This window comes from Panulirus ornatus, chromosome 16, assembly GCF_036320965.1.
Source record: "Panulirus ornatus isolate Po-2019 chromosome 16, ASM3632096v1, whole genome shotgun sequence".
In the NCBI taxonomy this organism is placed as follows: domain Eukaryota; kingdom Metazoa; phylum Arthropoda; class Malacostraca; order Decapoda; family Palinuridae; genus Panulirus; species Panulirus ornatus.
In genome coordinates this window covers 40,623,068-40,645,632 of record NC_092239.1, presented here as the reverse complement: position 1 = coordinate 40,645,632, position 22,565 = coordinate 40,623,068, and the positions used below count along the sequence as shown (strand labels likewise).

The window sequence follows — 22,565 nt, the reverse complement described above, 5'->3', positions numbered from 1 at the left end:
AGTTTTTTGTTTTATTATGATACAGCGCTGGTGCGGATTCCGTGTGAGAAACGCAGAAGCATGGTGACTGAGTTTTGTAAAGTGTGTGAAAGAAGAAAGTTAAGAGTAAATGTGAATAAGAGTCAAGGTTATTAGGTACAGTAGGTTGAGGTTCAAGTCAATTGGGAGGTAAGTTTTGAATGGTGAAAAACTGGAGGAAGTAAAGTGTTTTAGAATATTCTGGGAGTGGATCTGGCAGCAGATGGAACCATGGAAGCAGAAGTGGAATCATAGGTGGGGGAGGGGAGAAAATTTTGGGAGCCTTTGAAAGGAAAATGCGTGGAAGTCGAGAACATTATCTCGAAAGAAAATGGGTATGTTTAGAAGGAATATGTTTTCCAACAATGTTATATGGTGCGAGGCGTAGCTGTGGGATAGAGTTTGTGCAAGGAGGTTGGATGTGCTGGAAATAGATGTTTGAGGACAATGTGTGGTGTGAGGTGGTTTGATCGAGTAAGTAATGTATGGGTAAGAGAGATGTGTGAAATAAAAAAGAGCGTGGTTGAGAAGCAGAAAGGGTGTTTTTGAAATGGTTGGGCACATGGAAGAATGAGTGAGGAAAGATGACCAAGAGGATAAATGTACGTAGGTGAGGGACGATTAGAAGGGGGGTGACCAAATTAGAGGTGGAAAATGGAGTGAAAAAGATTTTGAGTGATCGGGGCCTGAACATGGCAGGAGGGTGAAAGGTATTCAAGGATAGGTGAATTGGAGCGATGTAGGTATACCGGGGTTGACGTGCTGTCGGTGGATGAAATCAAGGCATGTGAAGCGTCCTGGGGTGAAACCATGGAAAGCTGTGTAGGTATGCGTATTTGCGTGTGTGGACGATATATATACATGTGTATAGGGTGCGGTTGGGGCCATTTCTTTCGTCCTGCTTTCCTTGTGCTAGAACCTCGCACACTGCGGGAAGACAAGCGACAAAGCAAAAAAAAAAAAAAAAAAAATATAAATATAAATATATATATATATATATATAAATATATAGTAGTAGTACAGTCCTCTGTTCTTAAACGCAACCTTCACTAATGCGAAGATTGCGAAATATATGAAAAAAAGAATATTTCGAGCCATTGTACAAAGCAAAGGGATTAAAGTGATACTTGAAATTATAGAGGTATAAGTTTTTGTTGAGTATATCCTGGGAATTATGGTGAGAGGGTATTAATTGAGAAGGTGAAAAGGCATGTACAAGCATCAGATATGGGGAAGAGCAAGTGTGGTTTCAGAGGTGGTAGAGGATTGTGGGAATCAGGTGTTTGCTTTGAAAACTGTATGTGAGAAATACTTAAAAAGCAAATGGATTTGTAATACATTTATGATCCTGGAGAAGCATGATAGAGTTGATAGAGAAGCTCTGTGGAGGTATTAAGAATATATGGTTGGCAGGCAAAGTTTTTTAGAAGGCAGTGAAAAGTTTTTAATCGGGAGGTGGGGCATGTGTAACTGTAAGAAGAGAGGAAAGTATTGGGTTCTCAGTTTGTGGAGGGATGCGTGATGTCTCCATGGATTTTAATTTGTTTATGGATGGGGTTGTTAGGGAGGTAAATGCAAGAGTTTTGGAAAGAGGGGCAAGTATGAAGTCTGTTGGGGATGAGAGAGCTTGGGAAGTGAGTCAGTTGTTGTTCGCTGATGATACAGCGCTGGTGGCGGATTCATGTGAGAAACTGCAGAAGCTGGTGACTGAGTTTGGAAAAGTGTGTGGAAGAAGAAAGTTAAGAGTAAGTGTGAATAAGAGCAAGGTTATTAGGTACAGTAGGGTTGAGGGTCAAGTCAATTGGGAGGTGAGTTTGAATGGAGAAAAACTGGAGGAAGTGAAGTGTTTTAGATATCTGGGAGTGGATCTGGCAGCGGATGGAACCATGGAAGCGGAAGTGGATCATAGCGTGGGGGAGGGGGCGAAAATCCTGGGGGCCTTGAAGAATGTGTGGAAGTCGAGAACATTATCTCGGAAAGCAAAAATGGGTATGTTTGAAGGAATAGTGGTTCCAACAATGTTGTATGGTTGCGAGGCGTGGGCTATGGATAGAGTTGTGCGCAGGAGGATGGATGTGCTGGAAATGAGATGTTTGAGGACAATGTGTGGTGTGAGGTGGTTTGATCGAGTGAGTAACGTAAGGGTAAGAGAGATGTGTGGAAATAAAAAGAGCGTGGTTGAGAGAGCAGAAGAGGGTGTTTTGAAGTGGTTTGGGCACATGGAGAGGATGAGTGAGGAAAGATTGACCAAGAGGATATATGTGTCGGAGGTGGAGGGAACAAGGAGAAGAGGGAGACCAAATTGGAGGTGGAAAGATGGAGTGAAAAAGATTTTGTGTGATCGGGGCCTGAACATGCAGGAGGGTGAAAGGAGGGCAAGGAATAGAGTGAATTGGAGCGATGTGGTATACCGGGGTTGACGTGCTGTCAGTGGATTGAAGCAAGGCATGTGAAGCGTCTGGGGTAAACCATGGAAAGCTGTGTAGGTATGTATATTTGCGTGTGTGGACGTATGTATATACATGTGTATGGGGGGGGGTTGGGCCATTTCTTTCGTCTGTTTCCTTGCGCTACCTCGCAAACGCGGGAGACAGCGACAAAGTATAATAAAAAGATAAAAATAAATAATATATATATATATATATATATATATATATATATATATATATATATATATATATATATATATATATATATATATTTTTTTTTTCATACTATTCGCCATTTACGCAATAGCGAGGTAGCGTTAAGAACAGAGGACTGGGCCTTTGAGGGAATATCCTCACCTGGCCCCCTTCTCTGTTCCTTCTTTTGGAGAATTAAAAAAAAACAAGAGGGGAGGATTTCCAGCCCCCCGCTCCCTTCCCTTTTAGTCGCCTTATACAACACTCAGGGAATACGTGGGAAGTATTCTTTCTCCCCTATCCCCAGGGATAATATATATATATATATATATATATATATATATATATATATATATATATATATATATATATATATATTATCCCTGGGGATAGGGGAGAAAGAATACTTCCCACGTATTCCCTGCGTGTCGTAGAAGGCGACTAAAAGGGAAGGGAGCGGGGGGCTGGAAATCTTCCCCTCTCATTTTTTTCTTAATTTTCCAAAGGAAGGAACAGAGAAGGGGGCCGGGTGAGGATGTTTCCTCAGAGGTCCAGTCCTCTGTTCTTAACGCTACCTCGCTGAGGCGGGAAATGGCGAATAGTATGAAAGAAAAGAATATATATATATATATATATATATATATTTTTTTTTTTTTTTTTTATACTATTCACCATTTCCCGCGTTAGCGAGGTAGTGTTAAGAACAGAGGACTGGGCCTCTGAGGGAATATCCTCACCTGGCCCCCTTCACTGTTCCTTCTTTTGGAAATTGAAAAAAAAAAGAGGGGAGGATTTCCAGCCCCCCGCTCCCTCCCCTTTTAGTCGCCTTCTACGACACGCAGGGAATACGTGGGAAGTATTCTTTCTCCCCTATCCCCAGGGATATATATATATATATATATATATATATATATATATATATATATATATATATATATATATATATATATATTTATTTATTTATTTATTATACTTTGTCGCTGTCTCCCGCGTTTGCGAGGTAGTGCAAGGAAACAGACGAAAGAAATGGCCCAACCCCCCCCCCCATACACATGTATACACATACACATAAAGGCAGACAGTGTGAATTGTGTGCATGGGTATATATGTATGTGTCTGTGTGTGTATATATATGTGTACATTGAGATGTATAGGTATATATATTTGCGTGTGTGGACGTGTATGTTTATACATTGTGTATGGGGGTGGGTTGGGCCATTTCTTTCGTCTGTTTCCTTGCGCTACCTCGCAAACGCGGGAGACAGCGACAAAGCAAAATAATAAAAATAATATATATATATATATATATATATATATATATATATATATATATATATATATATATATTATCCCTGGGGATAGGGGAGCAAGAATACTTCCCACGTGTTCCCTGCGTGTCGTAGAAGGCGACTAAAAGGGGAGGGAGTGGGGGGCTGGAAATCCTCCCCTCTCGTTTTTTTTTTTAATTTTCCAAAAGAAGGAACAGGGAATTGGGCCAGGTGAGGGTAGTCCCTCAAAGGCTCAGTCCTCTGTTCTTAACGCTACCTCGCTAATGCGGGAAATGGCGAATAGTTTGAAAGAAAGAAGAAAGATATATATATATATATATATATATATATATATATATATTTTTTTTTTTTTTTTTTTTTTTTTTTTTTTTAAATTTTCCAAAAGACGGAACAGAGAAGGGGGCCATATGAGGATATTCCCTCAAAGGCCCAGTCCTCTGTTCTTAACGCTACCTCGCTAATGCGGGAAATGGCGAATAGTATGAAAAAAAAAAATATATATATATATATATATATATATATATATATATATATATATATATATATATATATATATATATTATCCCTGGGGATAGGGGATTAAGAATACTTCCCACGTATTCCCTGCGTGTCATAGAAGGCGACTAAAAGGGGAGGGAGCGGGAGGCTGGAAATCCTCCCCTCTCATTTTTTTTTAATTTTCCAAAAGAAGGAACAGAGGGGGGCCAGGTGAGGATATTCCACAAAGGCCCAGTCCTCCGATCTTAATGCTACCTCACTAACGCGGGAAATGGCGAATAGTTTAAAAGAAAAGAAAGATATATATATGTATATATATATATATATATATATATATATATATATATATATATATATATATATATATATATATCTTTCTTTCTTTTAAACTATTCGCCATTTCCCGCGTTAGCGAGGTAGCGTTAAGAACAGAGGACTGGGCCTTTTTTGGAATATCCTCACCTGGCCCCCTCTGTTCCTTCTTTTGGGGAAAAAAAAAAAAAAAAACGAGAGGGGAGGATTTCCAGCCCCCCCGCTCCCTCCCCTTTTAGTCGACTTCTACGACACGCTGGGAATACGTGGGAAGTATTCTTAATCCCCTATCCCCAGGGATAATATATATATATATATATATATATATATATATATATATATATATATATATATATATATATATATATATATTTTTTTTTTTTTTTTTTTTTTTTTTATACCTCGTCGCTGTCTCCCACGGTTGCGAGGTAGCGCAAGGAAACAGACGAAAGAAATGGCCCAACCCCCCCCCATACACATGTACATACACACGTCCACACACGCAAATATACATACCTACACAGCTTTCCATGGTTTACCCCAGACGCTTCACATGCCTTGATTCAATCCACTGACAGCACGTCAGCCCCGGTATACCACATCGCTCCAATTCACTCTATTCCTTGCCCGCCTTTCACCCTCCTGCATGTTCAGGCCCCGATCACACAAAATCTTTTTCACTCCATCTTTCCACCTCCAATTTGGTCTCCCACTTCTCCTCGTTCCCTCCACCTTCGACACATATATCCTCTCGGTCAATCTTTCCTCACTCATTCTCTCCATGAGCCCAAACCATTTCAAAACACCCTCTTCTGCTCTCTCAACCACGCTCTTTTTATTTCCACGCATCTCTCTTACCCTTACATTACTTACTCGATCAAACCACCTCACACCTCACATTGTCCTCAAACATCTCATTTCCAGCACATCCACCCTCCTGCGCACAACTCTATCCATAGCCCACGCCTCACAACCATACAACATTGCTGGAACCACTATTCCTTCAAACATACCCATTTTTGCTTTCCGAGATAATGTTCTCGACTTCCACACATTCTTCAAGGCTCCCAGGATTTTCGCCCCCTCCCCCACCCTATGATTCACTTCCGCTTCCATGGTTCCATCCGCTGCCAGATCCACTCCCAGATATCTAAAACACTTTACTTCCTCCAGTTTTTCTCCATTCAAACTTACCTTCCAATTGACTTGACCCTCAACCCTACTGTACCTAATAACCTTGCTCTTATTCACATTTACTCTTAACTTTCTTCTTTCACACACTTTACCAAACTCAATCACCACCTTCTGCAGTTTCTCACATGAATCAGCCACCAGCACTGTGTCATCAGCGAACAACAACTGACTCACTTCCCAAGCTCTCTCATCCACAACAGACTGCATACTTGCCCCTCTTTCCAAAACTCTTGCATTCACCCCCCTAACAACCCCAACCATAAACAAATTAAACAACCATGGAGACATCACACACCCCTGCCGCAAACCTACATTCATATATATATATATATATATATATATATATATATATATATTTATATATATGTATGTATATATATATATACTTTGATGGTACAATGCTTGACCCACAGTACCAGCTAGTGGCTAAACAAGCAACAATGTACTCAACTGGTGGTTTTTGCCTTCCGAAGGATCCAAGTAAAGCTGGTGATATGTTCAGTTGGGCTGCAGAATTGGCAACAGAAGCCATGAAGGATAAACTGGCCTCCAATTATTTCATGTTGGCAGAGGAAGCTTGGGCAGAATGTGAAGAATTATAATGGAAAATGATTTCTGGAGGGCAGAGAGTAATTCTGAAGTGCTATTAAATGTATTGTTGATACTGTAGTACAGGCAGTAAGGAGTAAAAATATATATGGTGTATTTCAATCAGTTTGACTCCTAGCTGTGTACAGTGTCATACACATAGTATTATTGTTATTATAAATAAAGTATAACATTACATGTATATGTACATACATTCATATAGGTGTGACTGGAACCACCTGCTTGAGGTTACACAGGGAGTGAAAAGTGACCTTTGGCAAAGCTTTATCATTGGGAATACAGTCTCATCAAAAACTTCTCTCTCCAAAGGAGTTTACATTTCCCTCCTACTGTAAGCAATACGGCCTTGGGCTTCAGGAACTTTAGAAAGGTCTTGGAATAATCATTGATAATATTTGAAAAGTGACCTTTGGCAAAGCTTTATCATTGGGAATACAGCCTCATCAAAAACTTCTCTCCAAAGGAGTTTACATTTCCCTCCTACTGTAAGCAACACGGTCTTGGGCTTCAGGAACTTTAGAAAGGTCTTGGAATAATCATTGATAATATTTGTGTCTATAATACTTCTGTGATAAATAAGACTATAGGTGGTGGATGAAAAGACAGATGGGTAGGAATGGGTTAATATTCTAACATTGCGACCCACAGTGTCTTCTTCAGAGAGCTAAGCATTAAACTGTTCCTGCACATTTCTTGTGTTTTCAGCAACCCCTTACTCTATCATATATATATGTAGAAGGCGACTAAAAGGGGAGGGAGCGGGGGGGCTGGAAATCCTCCCCTCTCGTTTTTTTTTTCAATTTTCCAAAAGAAGGAACAGAGAAGGGAGCCAGGTGAGGATATTCCCTCAAAGGCCCAGTCCTCTGTTCTTAATGCTACCTTGCAAACGCGGGAAATATATATATATATATATATATATATATATATATATATATATATATATATATATATATATATATATATATATATATACAAATCTTCACCTTAGCCTCCACAAGATAATGATCAGACATCCCTCCAGTTGCACCTCTCAGCACATTAACATCCAAAAGTCTCTCTTTCGCATGCCTGTCAATTAACACGTAATCCAATAACGCTCTCTGGCCATCTCTCCTACTTACATAAGTATACTTATGTATATCTCGCTTTTTAAACCAGGTATTCCCAATCATCAGTCCTTTTTCAGCACATAAATCTACAAGCTCTTCACCATTTCCATTTACAACACTGAACACCCCATGTATACCAATTATTCCCTCAACTGCCACATTACTCACCTTTGCATTCAAATCACCCATCACTATAACCCGGTCTCGTGCATCAAAACCACTAACACACTCATTCAGCTGCTCCCAAAACACTTGCCTCTCTTGATCTTTCTTCTCATGCCCAGGTGCATATGCACCAATAATCACCCACCTCTCTCCATCAACTTTCAGTTTTACCCATATTAATCGAGAATTTACTTTCTTACACTCTATCACATACTCCCACAACTCCTGTTTCAGGAGTATTGCTACTCCTTCCCTTGCTCTTGTCCTCTCACTAACCCCTGACTTTACTCCCCAGACAAAAAAAAAAAATATATATATATATATATATATATATATATATATATATATATATATATATATATATATATATATATATATATATATATATTTTTTTTTTTTTTTTTTTGCTTTGTCGCTGTCTCCCGCGTTTGCCAGGTAGCGCAAGGAAACAGACGAAAGAAATGGCCCAACCCACCCCTATACACATGTATATACATACGTCCACACACGCAAATATACATACCTACACAGCTTTCCATGGTTTACCCCAGACGCTTCACATGCCCTGCTTCAATCCACTGACAGCACGTCAACCCCGGTATACCACATCGCTCCAATTCACTCTATTCCTTGCCCTCCTTTCACCCTCCTGCATGTTCAGGCCCCGATCACACAAAATCTTTTTCACTCCATCTTTCCACCTCCAATTTGGTCTCCCTCTTCTCCTTGTTCCCTCCACCTCCGACACATATATCCTCTTGGTCAATCTTTCCTCACTCATCCTCTCCATGTGCCCAAACCACTTCAAAACACCCTCTTCTGCTCTCTCAACCACGCTCTTTTTATTTCCACACATCTCTCTTACCCTTACGTTACTCACTCGATCAAACCACCTCACACCACACATTGTCCTCAAACATCTCATTTCCAGCACATCCATCCTCCTGCGCACAACTCTATCCATAGCCCACGCCTCGCAACCATACAACATTGTTGGAACCACTATTCCCTCAAACATACCCATTTTTGCTTTCCTAGATAATGTTCTCGACTTCCACACATTCTTCAAGGCCCCCAGGATTTTCGCCCCCTCCCCCACCCTATGATCCACTTCCGCTTCCATGGTTCCATCCGCTGCCAGATCCACTCCCAGATATCTAAAACACTTCACTTCCTCCAGTTTTTCTCCATTCAAACTCACCTCCCAATTGACTTGACCCTCAACCCTACTGTACCTAATAACCTTGCTCTTATTCACATTTACTCTTAACTTTCTTCTTCCACACACTTTTCCAAACTCAGTCACCAGCTTCTGCAGTTTCTCACATGAATCAGCCACCAGCTGAAAGCCGGCAAGGCAGCAGGTTTGGATGGTATTTCAGTGGAATTTATTAAAAAAGGGGGTGACTGTATTGTTGACTGGTTGGTAAGGTTATTTAATGTATGTATGATTTATGGTGAGGTGCCGGAGGATTGGCGGAATGCTTGCATAGTGCCATTGTACAAAGGCAAAGGGGATAAGAGTGAGTGCTCAAATTACAGAGGTATAAGTTTGTTGAGTATTCCTGGTAAATTATATGGGATGGTATTGATTGAGAGGGTGAAGGCATGCACAGAGTGTCAGATTGTAGAAGAGCAGTGTGGTTTCAGAAGTGGTAGAGGATGTGTGGATCAGGTGTTTGCTTTGAAGAATGTATGTGAGAAATACTTAGAAAAGCAAATGGATTTGTATGTAGCATTTATGGATCTGGAGAAGGCATATGATAGAGTTGATAGAGATGCTCTGTGGAAGGTACTAAGAATATATGGTGTGGGAGGCAAGTTGTTAGAAGCAGTGAAAAGTTTTTATCGAGGATGTAAAGCATGTGTACGTGTAGGAGGAGAGGAAAGTGATTGGTTCTCAGTGAATGTAAGTTTGCGGCAGGGGTGTGTGATGTCTCCATGGTTGTTTAATTTGTTTATGGATGGGGTTGTTAGGGAGGTGAATACAAGAGTTTTGGAAAGAGGGACAAGTATGCAGTCTGTTGTGGATGAGAGAGCCTAGGAAGTGAGTCAGTTGTTGTTTATTGATGATACAGCGCTGGTGGCTGATTCGTGTGAGAAACTGCAGAAGCTGGTGACTGAGTTTGGTAAAGTGTGTGAAAGAAGAAAGTTAAGAGTAAATGTGAATAAGAGCAAGGTTATTAGGTACAGTAGGGTTGAGGTTCAAGTCAATTGGGAGGTAAGTTTGAATGGTGAAAAACTGGAGGAAGTAAAGTGTTTTAGATATCTGGGAGTGGATCTGGCAGCAGATGGAACCATGGAAGCAGAAGTGAATCATAGGGTGGGGGAGGGGGAGAAAATTTTGGGAGCCTTGAAGAATGCGTGGAAGTCGAGAACATTATCTCGGAAAGCAAAAATGGGTATGTTTGAAGGAATAGTGGTTCCAACAATGTTATATGGTTGCGAGGCGTAGGCTGTGGATAGAGTTGTGTGCAGGAGGGTGGATGTGCTGGAAATGAGATGTTTGAGGACAATGTGTGGTGTGAGGTGGTTTGATCGAGTAAGTAATGTAAGGGTAAGAGAGATGTGTGGAAATAAAAAGAGCGTGGTTGAGAGAGCAGAAGAGGGTGTTTTGAAATGGTTTGGGCACATGGAGAGAATGAGTGAGGAAAGATTGACCAAGAGGATATATGTGTCGGAGGTGGAGGGAACGATGAGAAGGGGGTGACCAAATTGGAGGTGGAAAGATGGAGTGAAAAAGATTTTGTGTGATCGGGGCCTGAACATGCAGGAGGGTGAAAGGTATGCAAGGAATAGAGTGAATTGGAGCGATGTGGTATACCGGGGTTGACGTGCTGTCGGTGGATGGAATCAAGGCATGTGAAGCGTCTGGGGTAAACCATGGAAAGCTGTGTAGGTATGTGTATTTGCGTGTGTGGACGTATATATATACATGTGTATAGGGGTGGGTTGGGCCATTTCTTTCGTCTGTTTCCTTGTGCTACCTCGCAAACGCGGGAGACAGCGACAAAGCAAAAAAAAAAAAAAAAAATATATATATATATATATATATATATATATATATATATATATATATATATATACAGTCCTCTGTTCTTAACGCAACCTCACTAATGCGGAAGATGGCGAATAGTATGAAAAAAAGAATATTTCGTGCCATTGTACAAAGGCAAAGGGGATAAAAGTGAGTACTTGAATTATAGAGGTATAAGTTTGTTGAGTATTCCTGGGGAATTATGTGGGAGGGTATTAATTGAGAGGGTGAAGGCATGTACAGAGCATCAGATTGGGGAAGAGCAGTGTGGTTTCAGAGGTGGTAGAGGATGTGTGGATCAGGTGTTTGCTTTGAAGACTGTATGTGAGAAATACTTAGAAAAGCAAATGGATTTGTATGTAGCATTTATGGATCTGGAGAAGGCATGATAGAGTTGATAGAGATGCTCTGTGGAAGGTATTAAGAATATATGGTGTGGGAGGCAAGTTTTTAGAAGCAGTGAAAAGTTTTTATCGAGGATGTGGGGCATGTGTACGTGTAAGAAGAGAGGAAAGTGATTGGTTCTCAGTTTGTGGGAGGGATGCGTGATGTCTCCATGGTTGTTTAATTAGTTTATGAATGGGGTTGTAGGAAGGTGAATGCAAGAGTTTTGGAAAGAGGGGCAAGTATGCAGTCTGTCGTGGATGAGAGAGCTTGGGAAGTGAGTCAGATGTTGTTCGCTGATGTATATACAGTGCTGGTGGCTGATTCGGGTGAGAAACTGCAGAAGCTGGTGCCTGAGTTTGGTAAAGTGTGTTAAAGAAGAAAGCTGAGAGTAAATGTGAATAAGAGCAAGGTTATTAGGTACAGTAGGGTTGAGGGACAAGTCACTTGGGAGGTAAGTTTGAATGGAGAAAAACTGGAGGAAGTGAAGTGTTTTAGATATCTGGGAGTGGATTGGGCAGCGGATGGAACCATGGAAGCGGAAGTGAATCATATGGTGGAGGATGGGGGCAAAAGTTCTGGGAGCGTTGAAGAATGTGTGGAAGTCGAGAACGTTATCTTGGGAAGCAAAAATGGGTATGTTTGAAGGAATAGTGGTTCCAACAATGATATATGGTTGTGAGGCATGGGCTATAGATAGAGTTGTGCAGAGGAGGGTGGATGTGCTGGAAATGAGATGTTTGAGGACAATGTGTGGTGTGAGGTGGTTTGATCGAGTAAGTAATGAAAGGGTAAGAGAGATGTGTGGTGGTAAAAAGAGTGTGGTTGAGAGAGCAGAAGAGGGTGTTTTGAAATGGTTTGGTCACATGGAGAGAATGAGTGTGGAAAGATTGACCAAGAGGATATATGTGAGAGGTGGAGGGAACAAGGAGAAGTGGGAGACCAAATTGGAGGTGGAAAGATGGAGTGAAAAATATTTTGAGTGATCAGGGCCTGAACATGCAGGAGGGTGAAAGGTATGCAAGGAATAGAGTGAATTGGAACGATGTGGTATACCGGGGTCGACGTGCTGTCAATGGATTGAACCAGGGCATGTGAAGCATCTGGGGTAAACCATGGAGAGTTCTGTGGGGCCTGGATGTGGAAAGGGAGCTGTGGTTTCGGTGCATTATACATGACAGCTAGAGACTGAGTGTGAACGTATGGGGCCTTTGTTGTCTTTTCCTAGCGTTACCTCTCACACATGTGGGGGGAGGGGGTTGTTATTTCATATGTGGCGGGGTGGCGATGGGAATGAATGTTTGAATGAATGATGGGAATGAGTGTTTTAGATATCTGGGAGTGGATCTGGCAGTGGATGGGACCATGGAAGCAGAAGTGAATCATAGGGTGGGGAAGGGGGTGAAAATTCTGGGAGCCTTGAAGAATGTTTGGAAGTCAAGAACATTATCTCAGAAAGCATAAATGGGTATGTTTGAAGGAATAGTGGTTCCAACAATGTTGTATGGTTGCGAGGTGTGGGCTATGGATAGAGATGTGCGCAGGAGGGTGGATGTGCTGGAAATGAGATGTTTAAGGACAATATGTGGTTGACAGTAAATGTGAATAAGAGCAAAGTTATTAGGTTCAGTAGGGTTTAGGGACAAGTTAATTGGGAGGTAAGTTTGAATGGAGAAAAACTGGAGGAAGTAAAGTGTTTTACATATCTGGGAGTGGACTTAGCAGCGGATGGAAACGGAGGTGAGTCACAGGGTTGGGGAGGGGGTGAAGGTTCTGGGAGCATTGAAGAATGTGTGGAAAGTGAGAACGTTACCTCGGAGAACAAAAATGGGTATGTTTGAAGGAATAGTGGTTCCAACAATGTTGTATGGTTGTGTAGCATTGGCTATAGATAGGGTTGTGCAGAGGAGGGTAGATGTGTTGGAAAAGAAATGTTTGAGGACAATATGTGGTGTGAGGTGATTTGATCGAGTAAGTAATGAAAGGGTAAGGGTTGGGCCATTCCTCGTCTGTTACCTTGCTCTGCCTCACTATTGCGGGAGATGGCGATTAAGTATAAAAAATGAATAAATATTTTATATGGAGAGTCTCCCTACAATACATAAAATTATGTTTGCTTTAAACGATGTTCACCGTGCCCTTACCGACTATTTCATGTGTGGTGGTCGGCGACAGGAATGGATGAAGGTAGCAATTATGAATATGTACATGCGTATATATGTATATGTCTTTGTATGTATATGAAGGTATAAGTTGAAATGTTTTTTCATTATTATTATACTTAGTTGCTGTCTCCCACATTAGTGGGGTAGAGAAAGGAAACATGAAAGAAATGGCCCAACCCACCCACATACATATGCATATACACAAATACCCACACACATACATATACATAATCATACATTTTGTATACATAAATATACATAATCATACATTTTGTTTACATACATGTACATACACACATATACATATATACACATGTATATATTCATACCTCCTGCCTTCATGCATTCCCATTGCCACCCCACCACACATGAAGCAGCACCCCTCTCCCCCAGCGCATGTGAGAGGTAGCGTAGGAAAAAACAACAAAGGCCACATTCGTTCACATGCAGTCTCTAGCTGTCATGTATAATGCACCGAAACCACAGCTCCCTATCTACATCCAGGCCCCACAAAACATTCCATGGTTTACCCCAGACACTTCACATGCCCTGGTTCAATCCACTGATAGCACATCGACCCCATTATACCACATCATTCTAATTCACTCTATTCCTTGCGTGCCTTTCACCTTTCTCTATGTTCAGGCCATGATTGCTTAAAATCTTTTTCACTCCATCCTTCCACCTCCACTTTGCTCTCCCACTTCTTTTCGTTCCCCCCACCTCTGACACATACATCCTCTTTGTCAATCTTTCCTCACTCATTCTCTCCATGTGACTAAACCATTTAAATACACCATCTTCTGCTCTCTCAACCACACTCTTTTTATTCCCACACATCTCTCTTACCCTTTCATTACTTACTCAATCAAACCACCTCACCAATGTATATATATGTTTATGTGTGTGTATGGGCATTTATGTATATACATGTGAATGTGGGTGGGTTGGGCCATTCCTTGTCTGTTTCTTCGCGCTACCTTGCTGACGTAGGAGACAGTGATTGAAGTCTGTTGGGGATGAGAGAGCTTGGGAAGTGAGTCAGTTGTTGTTCGCTGATGATACAGCGCTGGTGGCTGATTCATGTGAGAAACTACAGAAGCTGGTGACTGAGTTTGGTAAAGTGTGTGAAAGAAGAAAGTTAAGAGTAAATGTGAATAAGAGCAAGGTTATTAGGTACAGTAGGGTTGAGGGTCAAGTCAATTGGGAGGTGAGTTTGAATGGAGAAAAACTGGAGGAAGTGAAGTGTTTTAGATATCTGGGAGTGGATCTGTCAGCGGATGGAACCATGGAAGCGGAAGTGGATCATAGGGTGGGGGAGGGGGCGAAAATTCTGGGAGCCTTGAAGAATGTGTGGAAGTCGAGAACATTATCTCGGAAAGCAAAAATGGGTATGTTTGAAGGAATAGTGGTTCCAACAATGTTGTATGGTTGCGAGGCGTGGGCTATGGATAGAGTTGTGCGCAGGAGGATGGATGTGCTGGAAATGAGATGTTTGAGGACAATGTGTGGTGTGAGGTGGTTTGATCGAGTAAGTAACGTAAGGGTAAGAGAGATGTGTGGAAATAAAAAGAGCGTGGTTGAGAGAGCAGAAGAGGGTGTTTTGAAATGGTTTGGTCACATAGAGAGAATGAGTGAGGAAAGATTGACCAAGAGGATATATGTGTCGGAGGTGGAGGGAACGAGGAGAAGAGTGAGACCAAATTGGAGGTGGAAAGATGGAGTGAAAAAGATTTTGTGTGATCGGGGCCTGAACATGCAGGAGGGTGAAAGGAGGGCAAGGAATAGAGTGAATTGGAGCGATGTGGTATACCGGGGTTGACGTGCTGTCAGTGGATTGAATCAAGGCATGTGAAGCGTCTGGGGTAAACCATGGAAAGCTGTGTAGGTATGTATATTTGCGTGTGTGGACGTATGTATATACATGTGTATGGGGGTGGGTTGGGCCATTTCTTTCGTCTGTTTCCTTGCGCTACCTCGCGAACGCGGGAGACAGCGACAAAGCAAAAAAAAAATATATATATATATATATATATATATATATATATATATATATATATATATATATATATATATATATATATATATCTTTTCTTTTTTCTTTCATACTATTCGCTATTTCCCGCCTCAGCGAGGTAGCGTTAAGAACAGAGGACTGGGCCTCTGAGGGAATATCCTCACCCGGCCCCCTTCTCTGTTCCTTCCTTTGGAAAAAAAAAAAAAAATGAGAGGGGAAGATTTCCAGCCCCCCGCTCCCTTCCCTTTTAGTCGCCCTCTACGACTCGCAGGGAATACGTGGGAAGTATTCTTTCTCCCCTATCCCCATGTGTGTGTGTGCAAGGTAGCGCTAGGAAAAGACAACAAAGGCCCCATTCGTTCACATTAAGTGTCTAGCTGTCATGTAATAATGCACCGAAACCACAGCTCCTTTTCCACATCCAGGCCCCACAGAACTTTCCATGGTTTACCCCAGACGCTTCACATGCCCTGGTTCAATCCATTGACAGCACGTCGACCCCAGTATACCACATCGTTCCAATTCACTCTATTCCTTGCACGCCTTTCACCCTTCTGCATGTTCAGGCCCCAATCACTTAAAATCTTTTTCACTCCATCTTTCCACTTCCAATTTGGTCTCCCACTTCTCCTCGTTCCCTCCACCTCTGGCACGTATATCCTCTTGGTCAATCTTTCCTCACTCATTCTCTCCATGTGACCAAACCATTTCAAAACATCCTCTTCTGCTCTCTCAACCACACACTTTTTATTTCCACACATCTCTCTTACCCTTACATTCCTTACTCAATCAAACCACTTACACAACAAATTTTCCTCAAACATTTCATTTCCAACATACCCACACCCCTCTGGACAGCTTTATCTATAGCCCATGCCTCCCATCCATATAATGATGTTGGGACTACTATTCCTTCAAAATAACCATTTTGCACTCCCAGATAACATTCTATCTTTCCACACTTTCTTTGGTGCTCCCTAGACCTTCTCCCACCCTATAATTTTTTTCTGCTTCCATATTTGTTTGCAGCCATTCCATTTCAAGGTATCTAAAATACATCACTTCCTCCAGTTTTTTCCCATTCAAACTCACATCCCAACTAACCTGTTCCTCATCCTTACTAAACCAAATAACCTTGCTTTTTTCAACTTTCTTCTTTTAAACTCTTCCAAATTCAGTCGCCAACTTCTGCAGTTTCTCACTTGAATTCACCACCAGGACCTCTCATTCCCCACAGACTACATCAACGCCCCTCTATCCAAGACTTTTGCATTTACCTCCCTCACCTCCCCATCTATAAACAAATTGAACAACCATTGTGAAATCACACACCCCTTCCAAAGAACAACCTTCACTTGGAACCACTCACTCTCCTCTCTTCCTATTCATACACAAGCCTTGCATCCATGATAAAAACTTTTCACTGCTTCTAGGAGCTTTTCTCCCACAAATTGTTTTCTTAAGACCTTCCCTGAAGCATCTCTATCAACCCTGTTACATGCCATCTCCAGGTCCATAAATGCCACATACAAATCAAGCTGCTTTTCTCTGACTCCCAGTCAATACCCTCCCATAAAACTACAAGTTCTACTAAATAAACTTATATCTATGTAGTTTGAACACTTAACTTTATCCCCCTTGCCTTTATACAGTGGCACTGTTCATACATTCTGCCACTCCTCAAGCACTTCACCATGATCCATACATACACTGAAAATCTTTACCAAGCAGTCAACAACACCATCATCCCCTTTTTAATAAATTTAATTGCAGTGCCATCAACTCCTGGTACCTTGCTGCATTTCATTCTCTACAAGGCTTTTACCACCTCTTACTTCACCAAACCACTGCCATGACTCTTACTTCGCATACTACCCTGATTCAACCACCCTACATCTGCCTCTCTGTCATTAAACACATTTATCATTTCTTCAAAATACTCACTCCACTCCCTCCTCACTTCATCACCACCTGTTATCATTTCCCCATTTGCTAGCTTTACTGACGTTCCCATTTGTTCTCGTCTTTTACATATCATTTACCTCCTTCCAAAACATCATCTTACTCTTGCTCACCCCAACACTCATATGCCTCTTCTTTAACCAGTGCACCTTTCTCTTGACCTCCTGCCACTTATTGTTATACATCCTACAATTATTTTCACTCCATTCCCATAGCTACTACCCTAATGCCTCTCTTTTTTTTTTCCCTAGCAACTTTTTTTCATCCTACCACTCACTACCCTTTTTAATCTTCCAGTGCCAAAACTGCTTCAGTAGTAGTGTAACTCCTTCCTTAGCTCTTGTCCTCTCACCAACCCCTGACTGTACTCCAAAGGCATATCCAAACCATTCTTCCCCTTTACCCTTGAGCTTTGTTTCACTCAACCAGAACATCCAGGTTTCTTACCTCAAGCATACTAACTATCTCTGAGCCTTAAAGGAGGATGAGCACTCTCTGCCCTGCTCCTTCTTCTGTTTCTTTTGAAAATTGAAATACAAGTGGGGGATTAATGTTACATGTGAATTTTGCTTATTTTTTGCTGTTGTTTATGGTCAGGTTGTGGAAAGTGTAATGGTTTTCATGAGCTCTCCCACATCTTAACTCAAGGCAAGTAGTGCAAAATGTTTTTGCAAATGCTATCAAATCAAAATGGAGCAGATATACTGAGGTATCCTTTAATTATGCGACTTAAAGATATATTGATGTCCATGCTTAGAAATATGCAACATCACTGTCTATTTATTAGACCCCATCTGTTTTTTTTAAGGGAAGAGTAAGACTGAAATTAAACCTTTCAGTGGTATATTTTTCATACTTAAATCAAAACTGTATGTTAAGCAAGATTATTTGGAAGCTAAAGAAATCTAATAGTATTGTAAAACTTCCAGCGGGTGTGGACTGTTGCGATATGGTGAGTGACAGCTCTGGCGTCTGCACTTCAAACAGTGGCAGTGCAGAAAGTTATGATACAACCCCTGCTGACATCACCCAGTTTAACATGGGGATGTTGGTAGTTTGTTTACAACAGTACACTCCACACAAACCAGGACACCTCGACATAAATGCAGGAGATATCTTGGAAGGTGAGAAGATATTTCAGACTTTATTTCAAAGGAATGTAATAAAGTCTTCTTGGTTTTTCTCTGAAGTATTATTAAAATACCACTTCTTTTGCAGTTACTGGGAGCACAGATGATGGTATGTTGGAAGGTGTACTTCGAGGAGTTACAGGCATTTTTCCACCACAGTGCGTCCAAGAAGTACGCTTACGTAACCCTCAGGCCGTGAGAGAATCCCTAATAGCTCCTCAAGTGGCGAGAGTACAGGGAAGAAGAGAGATGATGATTCAGCAGCACTATGGGACAGCACCAAGAATAAGAAAACCGTAAGTCTAGTATTTTCTTAATTGGATAGTTCTGTTATGATTTAGTTAAAAAGGTATAGCCTGTAAAACAGTTATCAATTTCTGGAAGGCTGATGATAAATTCACATTATCAGGCAACAAGACTTGGTAAGGAAAAGACATCCCAACATCATTTATCTCACAAGATTGGAGTTAGAGATTCCAGCACCTTTAAACAATGATTCCCAGATCAGTTATATATGGTTTGCAACTACTTATGATAAAAATATGTATTTATATGGCTTAGTGGAATGTGAGAGAAGTGAGTAAATGTGAGTAATTACCTATTTGTACAATACAAGGAGGGAGTTTTACACTCATTGATCCCCCTTTTTGAACACTCTACCATCATAGAACTTCTTGGATTTATATATTATATACTGTCTGCATTAACCACTTCCTTAATTTGTTCCATTCATCCACCACTTTTATACTGCAAAAGTATTTCTTGACATCCTTTGTTTACAAGTTTCTTATTTGATTTCATGCTCTGTCCATTGGTTGCTATCTCCTTACATCTCTCAGAGGAGTGTCCACTTTCTCACTCTCTTTAAAAACAAAGTTTTTGATCAGGTCATTCCAAAGGCTTCTTTCTTCAAAGGTGAGTGAATTAAAACCTCCAGCCTTTCCTTGTAGCTTAGTTCTCTTTATTCTGGTACCACTTGTTTTATCCCCCCCGACCTTCTATATAAGTTCTTTTTGCTTCTTTCATTATGATGATCAAACCTGAGAAGCAAATTCTAGTTTTGTCCTGCTAAATATATCCATATACTTGAAAGCTATTCTGATTTTTGCCAGGAGACAGTTTATCTCCTTAACTATTCTCCCAATATGATACTCTGGTGACAGGTTAGGGATGGTTTCCACTCCCAAGTCCTCACACACAGAATCCTAAAGCTTATAACTTGCAAGGTAAATCATGTTGAAGCCATCTTTCACTTTGTTTCATCCTTATTATTTTATATTTGCTCAGGTTGAATTTTATCAAACACATTTCAGACCTGCTTAGGAGACCATTTAGGTCCCCTTGTAAGCTGATGCACTCTTTCACTTTTTACTTCCCTTATCACCTTTGCATCGTCTGCAAACATATTCTAGTAGGATTCCATACCTTCAGGCAAGTCATTGATGTAGATCAACCAATTTAGTAAAGACTCCTTGAATGGGTCCTTTCTTCTCTCCTTTGATGTAGTCCTCTGTATATCATAGTTTTCATTTTACTCCTGTCTGGTGATCCAGCTTCATTATCAACCTCCCATGTGCACAGTGTCAAATGTTCCCTGGCAGTCCATATACAGACAAACCACTCAGCCTTCCCCTTTGTCCAGGACTGAGCTCACTTTCTCAAAGAACTCCAAGAGGTAAGCTACACACAACTTCCTTTCCCTAAAGCCATGTTGTCTCACTTTGGAAATTAATCTTGCATAGAAAGTCATCCACTTACTTTTTGATAATCTTTTCTGGAACCTTACCCATCACATTTATTAGTGAGACCAGTCCATAGTTCAGTGCCTGTTCCTGGTTTCCTTTCTTATAGAGAGGTATGAAGTTTGCCCCTTATTTCTGGTATTTCTTCACAGAAGTCTCCTTTCCAAATTCACTTAATCTTACCACTCTTTTCTCCTCATCATTGTTTCTTCTTTTTTGAAAACCTCTACTAGTCTTCATCGACACTTACAAAGATATTGATCAGACTTCCCACCAGCTGCCTCTCTCAGCATATTTACATCCAAAATTCCCTCTTTTACAGGACTATCAATTAAAACGTAACATATATATTTCCAGCCCTCTGCTCCGTCCCCTTTTAGTCGCCTCCTACAACACACTGGGAATACACGGAAAGTATTCTTTCTCCTGTATCCCTGGGGATAGGGGAGAAAGATACTTCCCACGCATTCCCTGCATGTCATAGAAGGTGATTAAAGAGGATGGGAGTGGAGGACTAGAAACTCTCCCCTCCTTGCATTTTGACTTTCTAAAAGGGGAAAAAGAAGGATTCATGCATAAAGTGCTCATCCTCCTCAAAGGCTCTAAATGTGTGTGGATGTAACCAAGATGAGAAAAAAGGAGAGATAGGTAGTATGTTTGAGGAAAGGAACCTGGATGTTTTGGCTCTGAGCAAAACAAAGCTCAAGGGTAAAGGTGAAGAGTGGTATGGAAATGTCTTGGGAGTAAAGTCAGGGGTTGGTGAGAGTTCAAGAGCAAAGAAAGGAGTAGCACTACTCCTGAAGCAGGAGTTGGAATATGTGATAGAGTGTAAGAAAGTAAACTCTAGATTGATATGGGTAGAACTGAAAGTGGATGGAGAGAGATGGGTGATTATTGGTGCCTACACACCTGGTCAAGAGAAGAAAGATCATGAGAGGCAAGTGTTATGGGAGCTGTTCAGTGAGTGTTTTAGCAGCTTTGATGCATGAAACCGGGTTATAGTAACGGGTGATTTGAATGCAAAGATGAGTTATGTGGCAGTTGAGGCTATAATTTGTGTACATGAGGTGTTCAGTGCTGTAATTGGGAATGGTGAAGAGCTTGTAGATTTGTGTGCTGAAAAAGGACCGGTGATTGGGAATACCTGGCTTAAAAAGAGAGGTATATGTAAGTATACATATGTAAGTAGGAGAGATGGCCAGAGAGTATTATTGGATCACATGTTAATTGATAGGCATGTGAAAAGAGAGACTTTTGGATGTTAATATGCTGAGAGGGGCAACCGGAGGGATGTCTGTTCATTATCTTTTGGAGGCATAGATGAAGATTTGCAAAGGTTTTCAGAAAAGAAGAGAGAATGTTGGGGTGAAGAGAGTAGTGAGAGTAAGTGAGCTTGGAAAGGAGACTTGTGTGAGGAAGTAACAGGAGAGACTAAGTGCAGAATGGAAAAAGGTGAGAGCAAATGATGTAAGGGGAGTGAGGGAGGAATGGGATGTATTTAGGGAAGCAGTGATGGCTTGCGCAAAAGATGCTTGTGGCATGAGAAAAGTGGTAGGTGGGCAGATTAGAAAGGGTAGTGAGTGATGGGATGAGGAAGTAAGATTGTTAGTGAAAGAGAAGAGAGAGGCATTCAGATGATTTTTACAGGAAAGTAGTGCTAATGACTGGGAGATGTATAGAGGAAAGAGGCAGGAGGTCATGAGAAAGGTGCAAGAGGCGAAAAAGAGGGCAAATGAGAGTTGGGGTGAGAGAGTATCATTAAATTTCAGGGAGAATAAAAAGATGTTTTTGAAGGAGGTAAATAAAGTGTGTAAGACAAGAAAACAAATGGGAACATCAGTGAAGGGGGCTAATGGGGAGGTAATAACAAGTAGTGGTGAAGTGAGAAGGAGATGGAGTGAGTATTTTGAAGGTTTATAGAATATGTTTGATGATAGAGTGGCAGATATAGGGTGTTTTGGTCCAGGTGGCAGGCATAGTGAGAGCGTCAGGGTGAAAGCTTTGCAGAAGATGAAAGCTGGCAAGGTGGCAGGTTTGGATGGTATTGCAGTGGAATTTATTGAAAAAAGGGTTGACTGTGTTGTTGACTGGTTGGTAAGGATATTCACTGTAAGTATGGTTCATGGTGAAGTGCCCGAGGATTGGCGGAATGCATGCATAGTGCCATTGTATAAAGGCAAAGGGGATAAAGGTGAGTGTTCAAATTACAGAGGTATAAGTTTGTTGAGTATTCCTGGGAAAGTATATGGGAGGGTATTGATAGAGAGGGTAAAGGCATGTACAGAGCATCGGATTGGGAAAGAGCAGTGT

At 41.1% G+C, this 22,565-nt stretch overlaps 1 protein-coding gene across 1 annotated transcript in view; it reads left to right on the top strand.

Moving 5' to 3' along the window:
- Prosap (SH3 and multiple ankyrin repeat domains prosap) overlaps positions 1–22,565 on the top strand; it is a 1,027,613-nt gene that overhangs the window by 957,962 nt on the left and 47,086 nt on the right. The window contains 2 exon segments of the mRNA XM_071671621.1: positions 18,313–18,507; positions 18,602–18,809. Coding sequence (XP_071527722.1) covers positions 18,313–18,507; positions 18,602–18,809 — 403 coding nt within the window.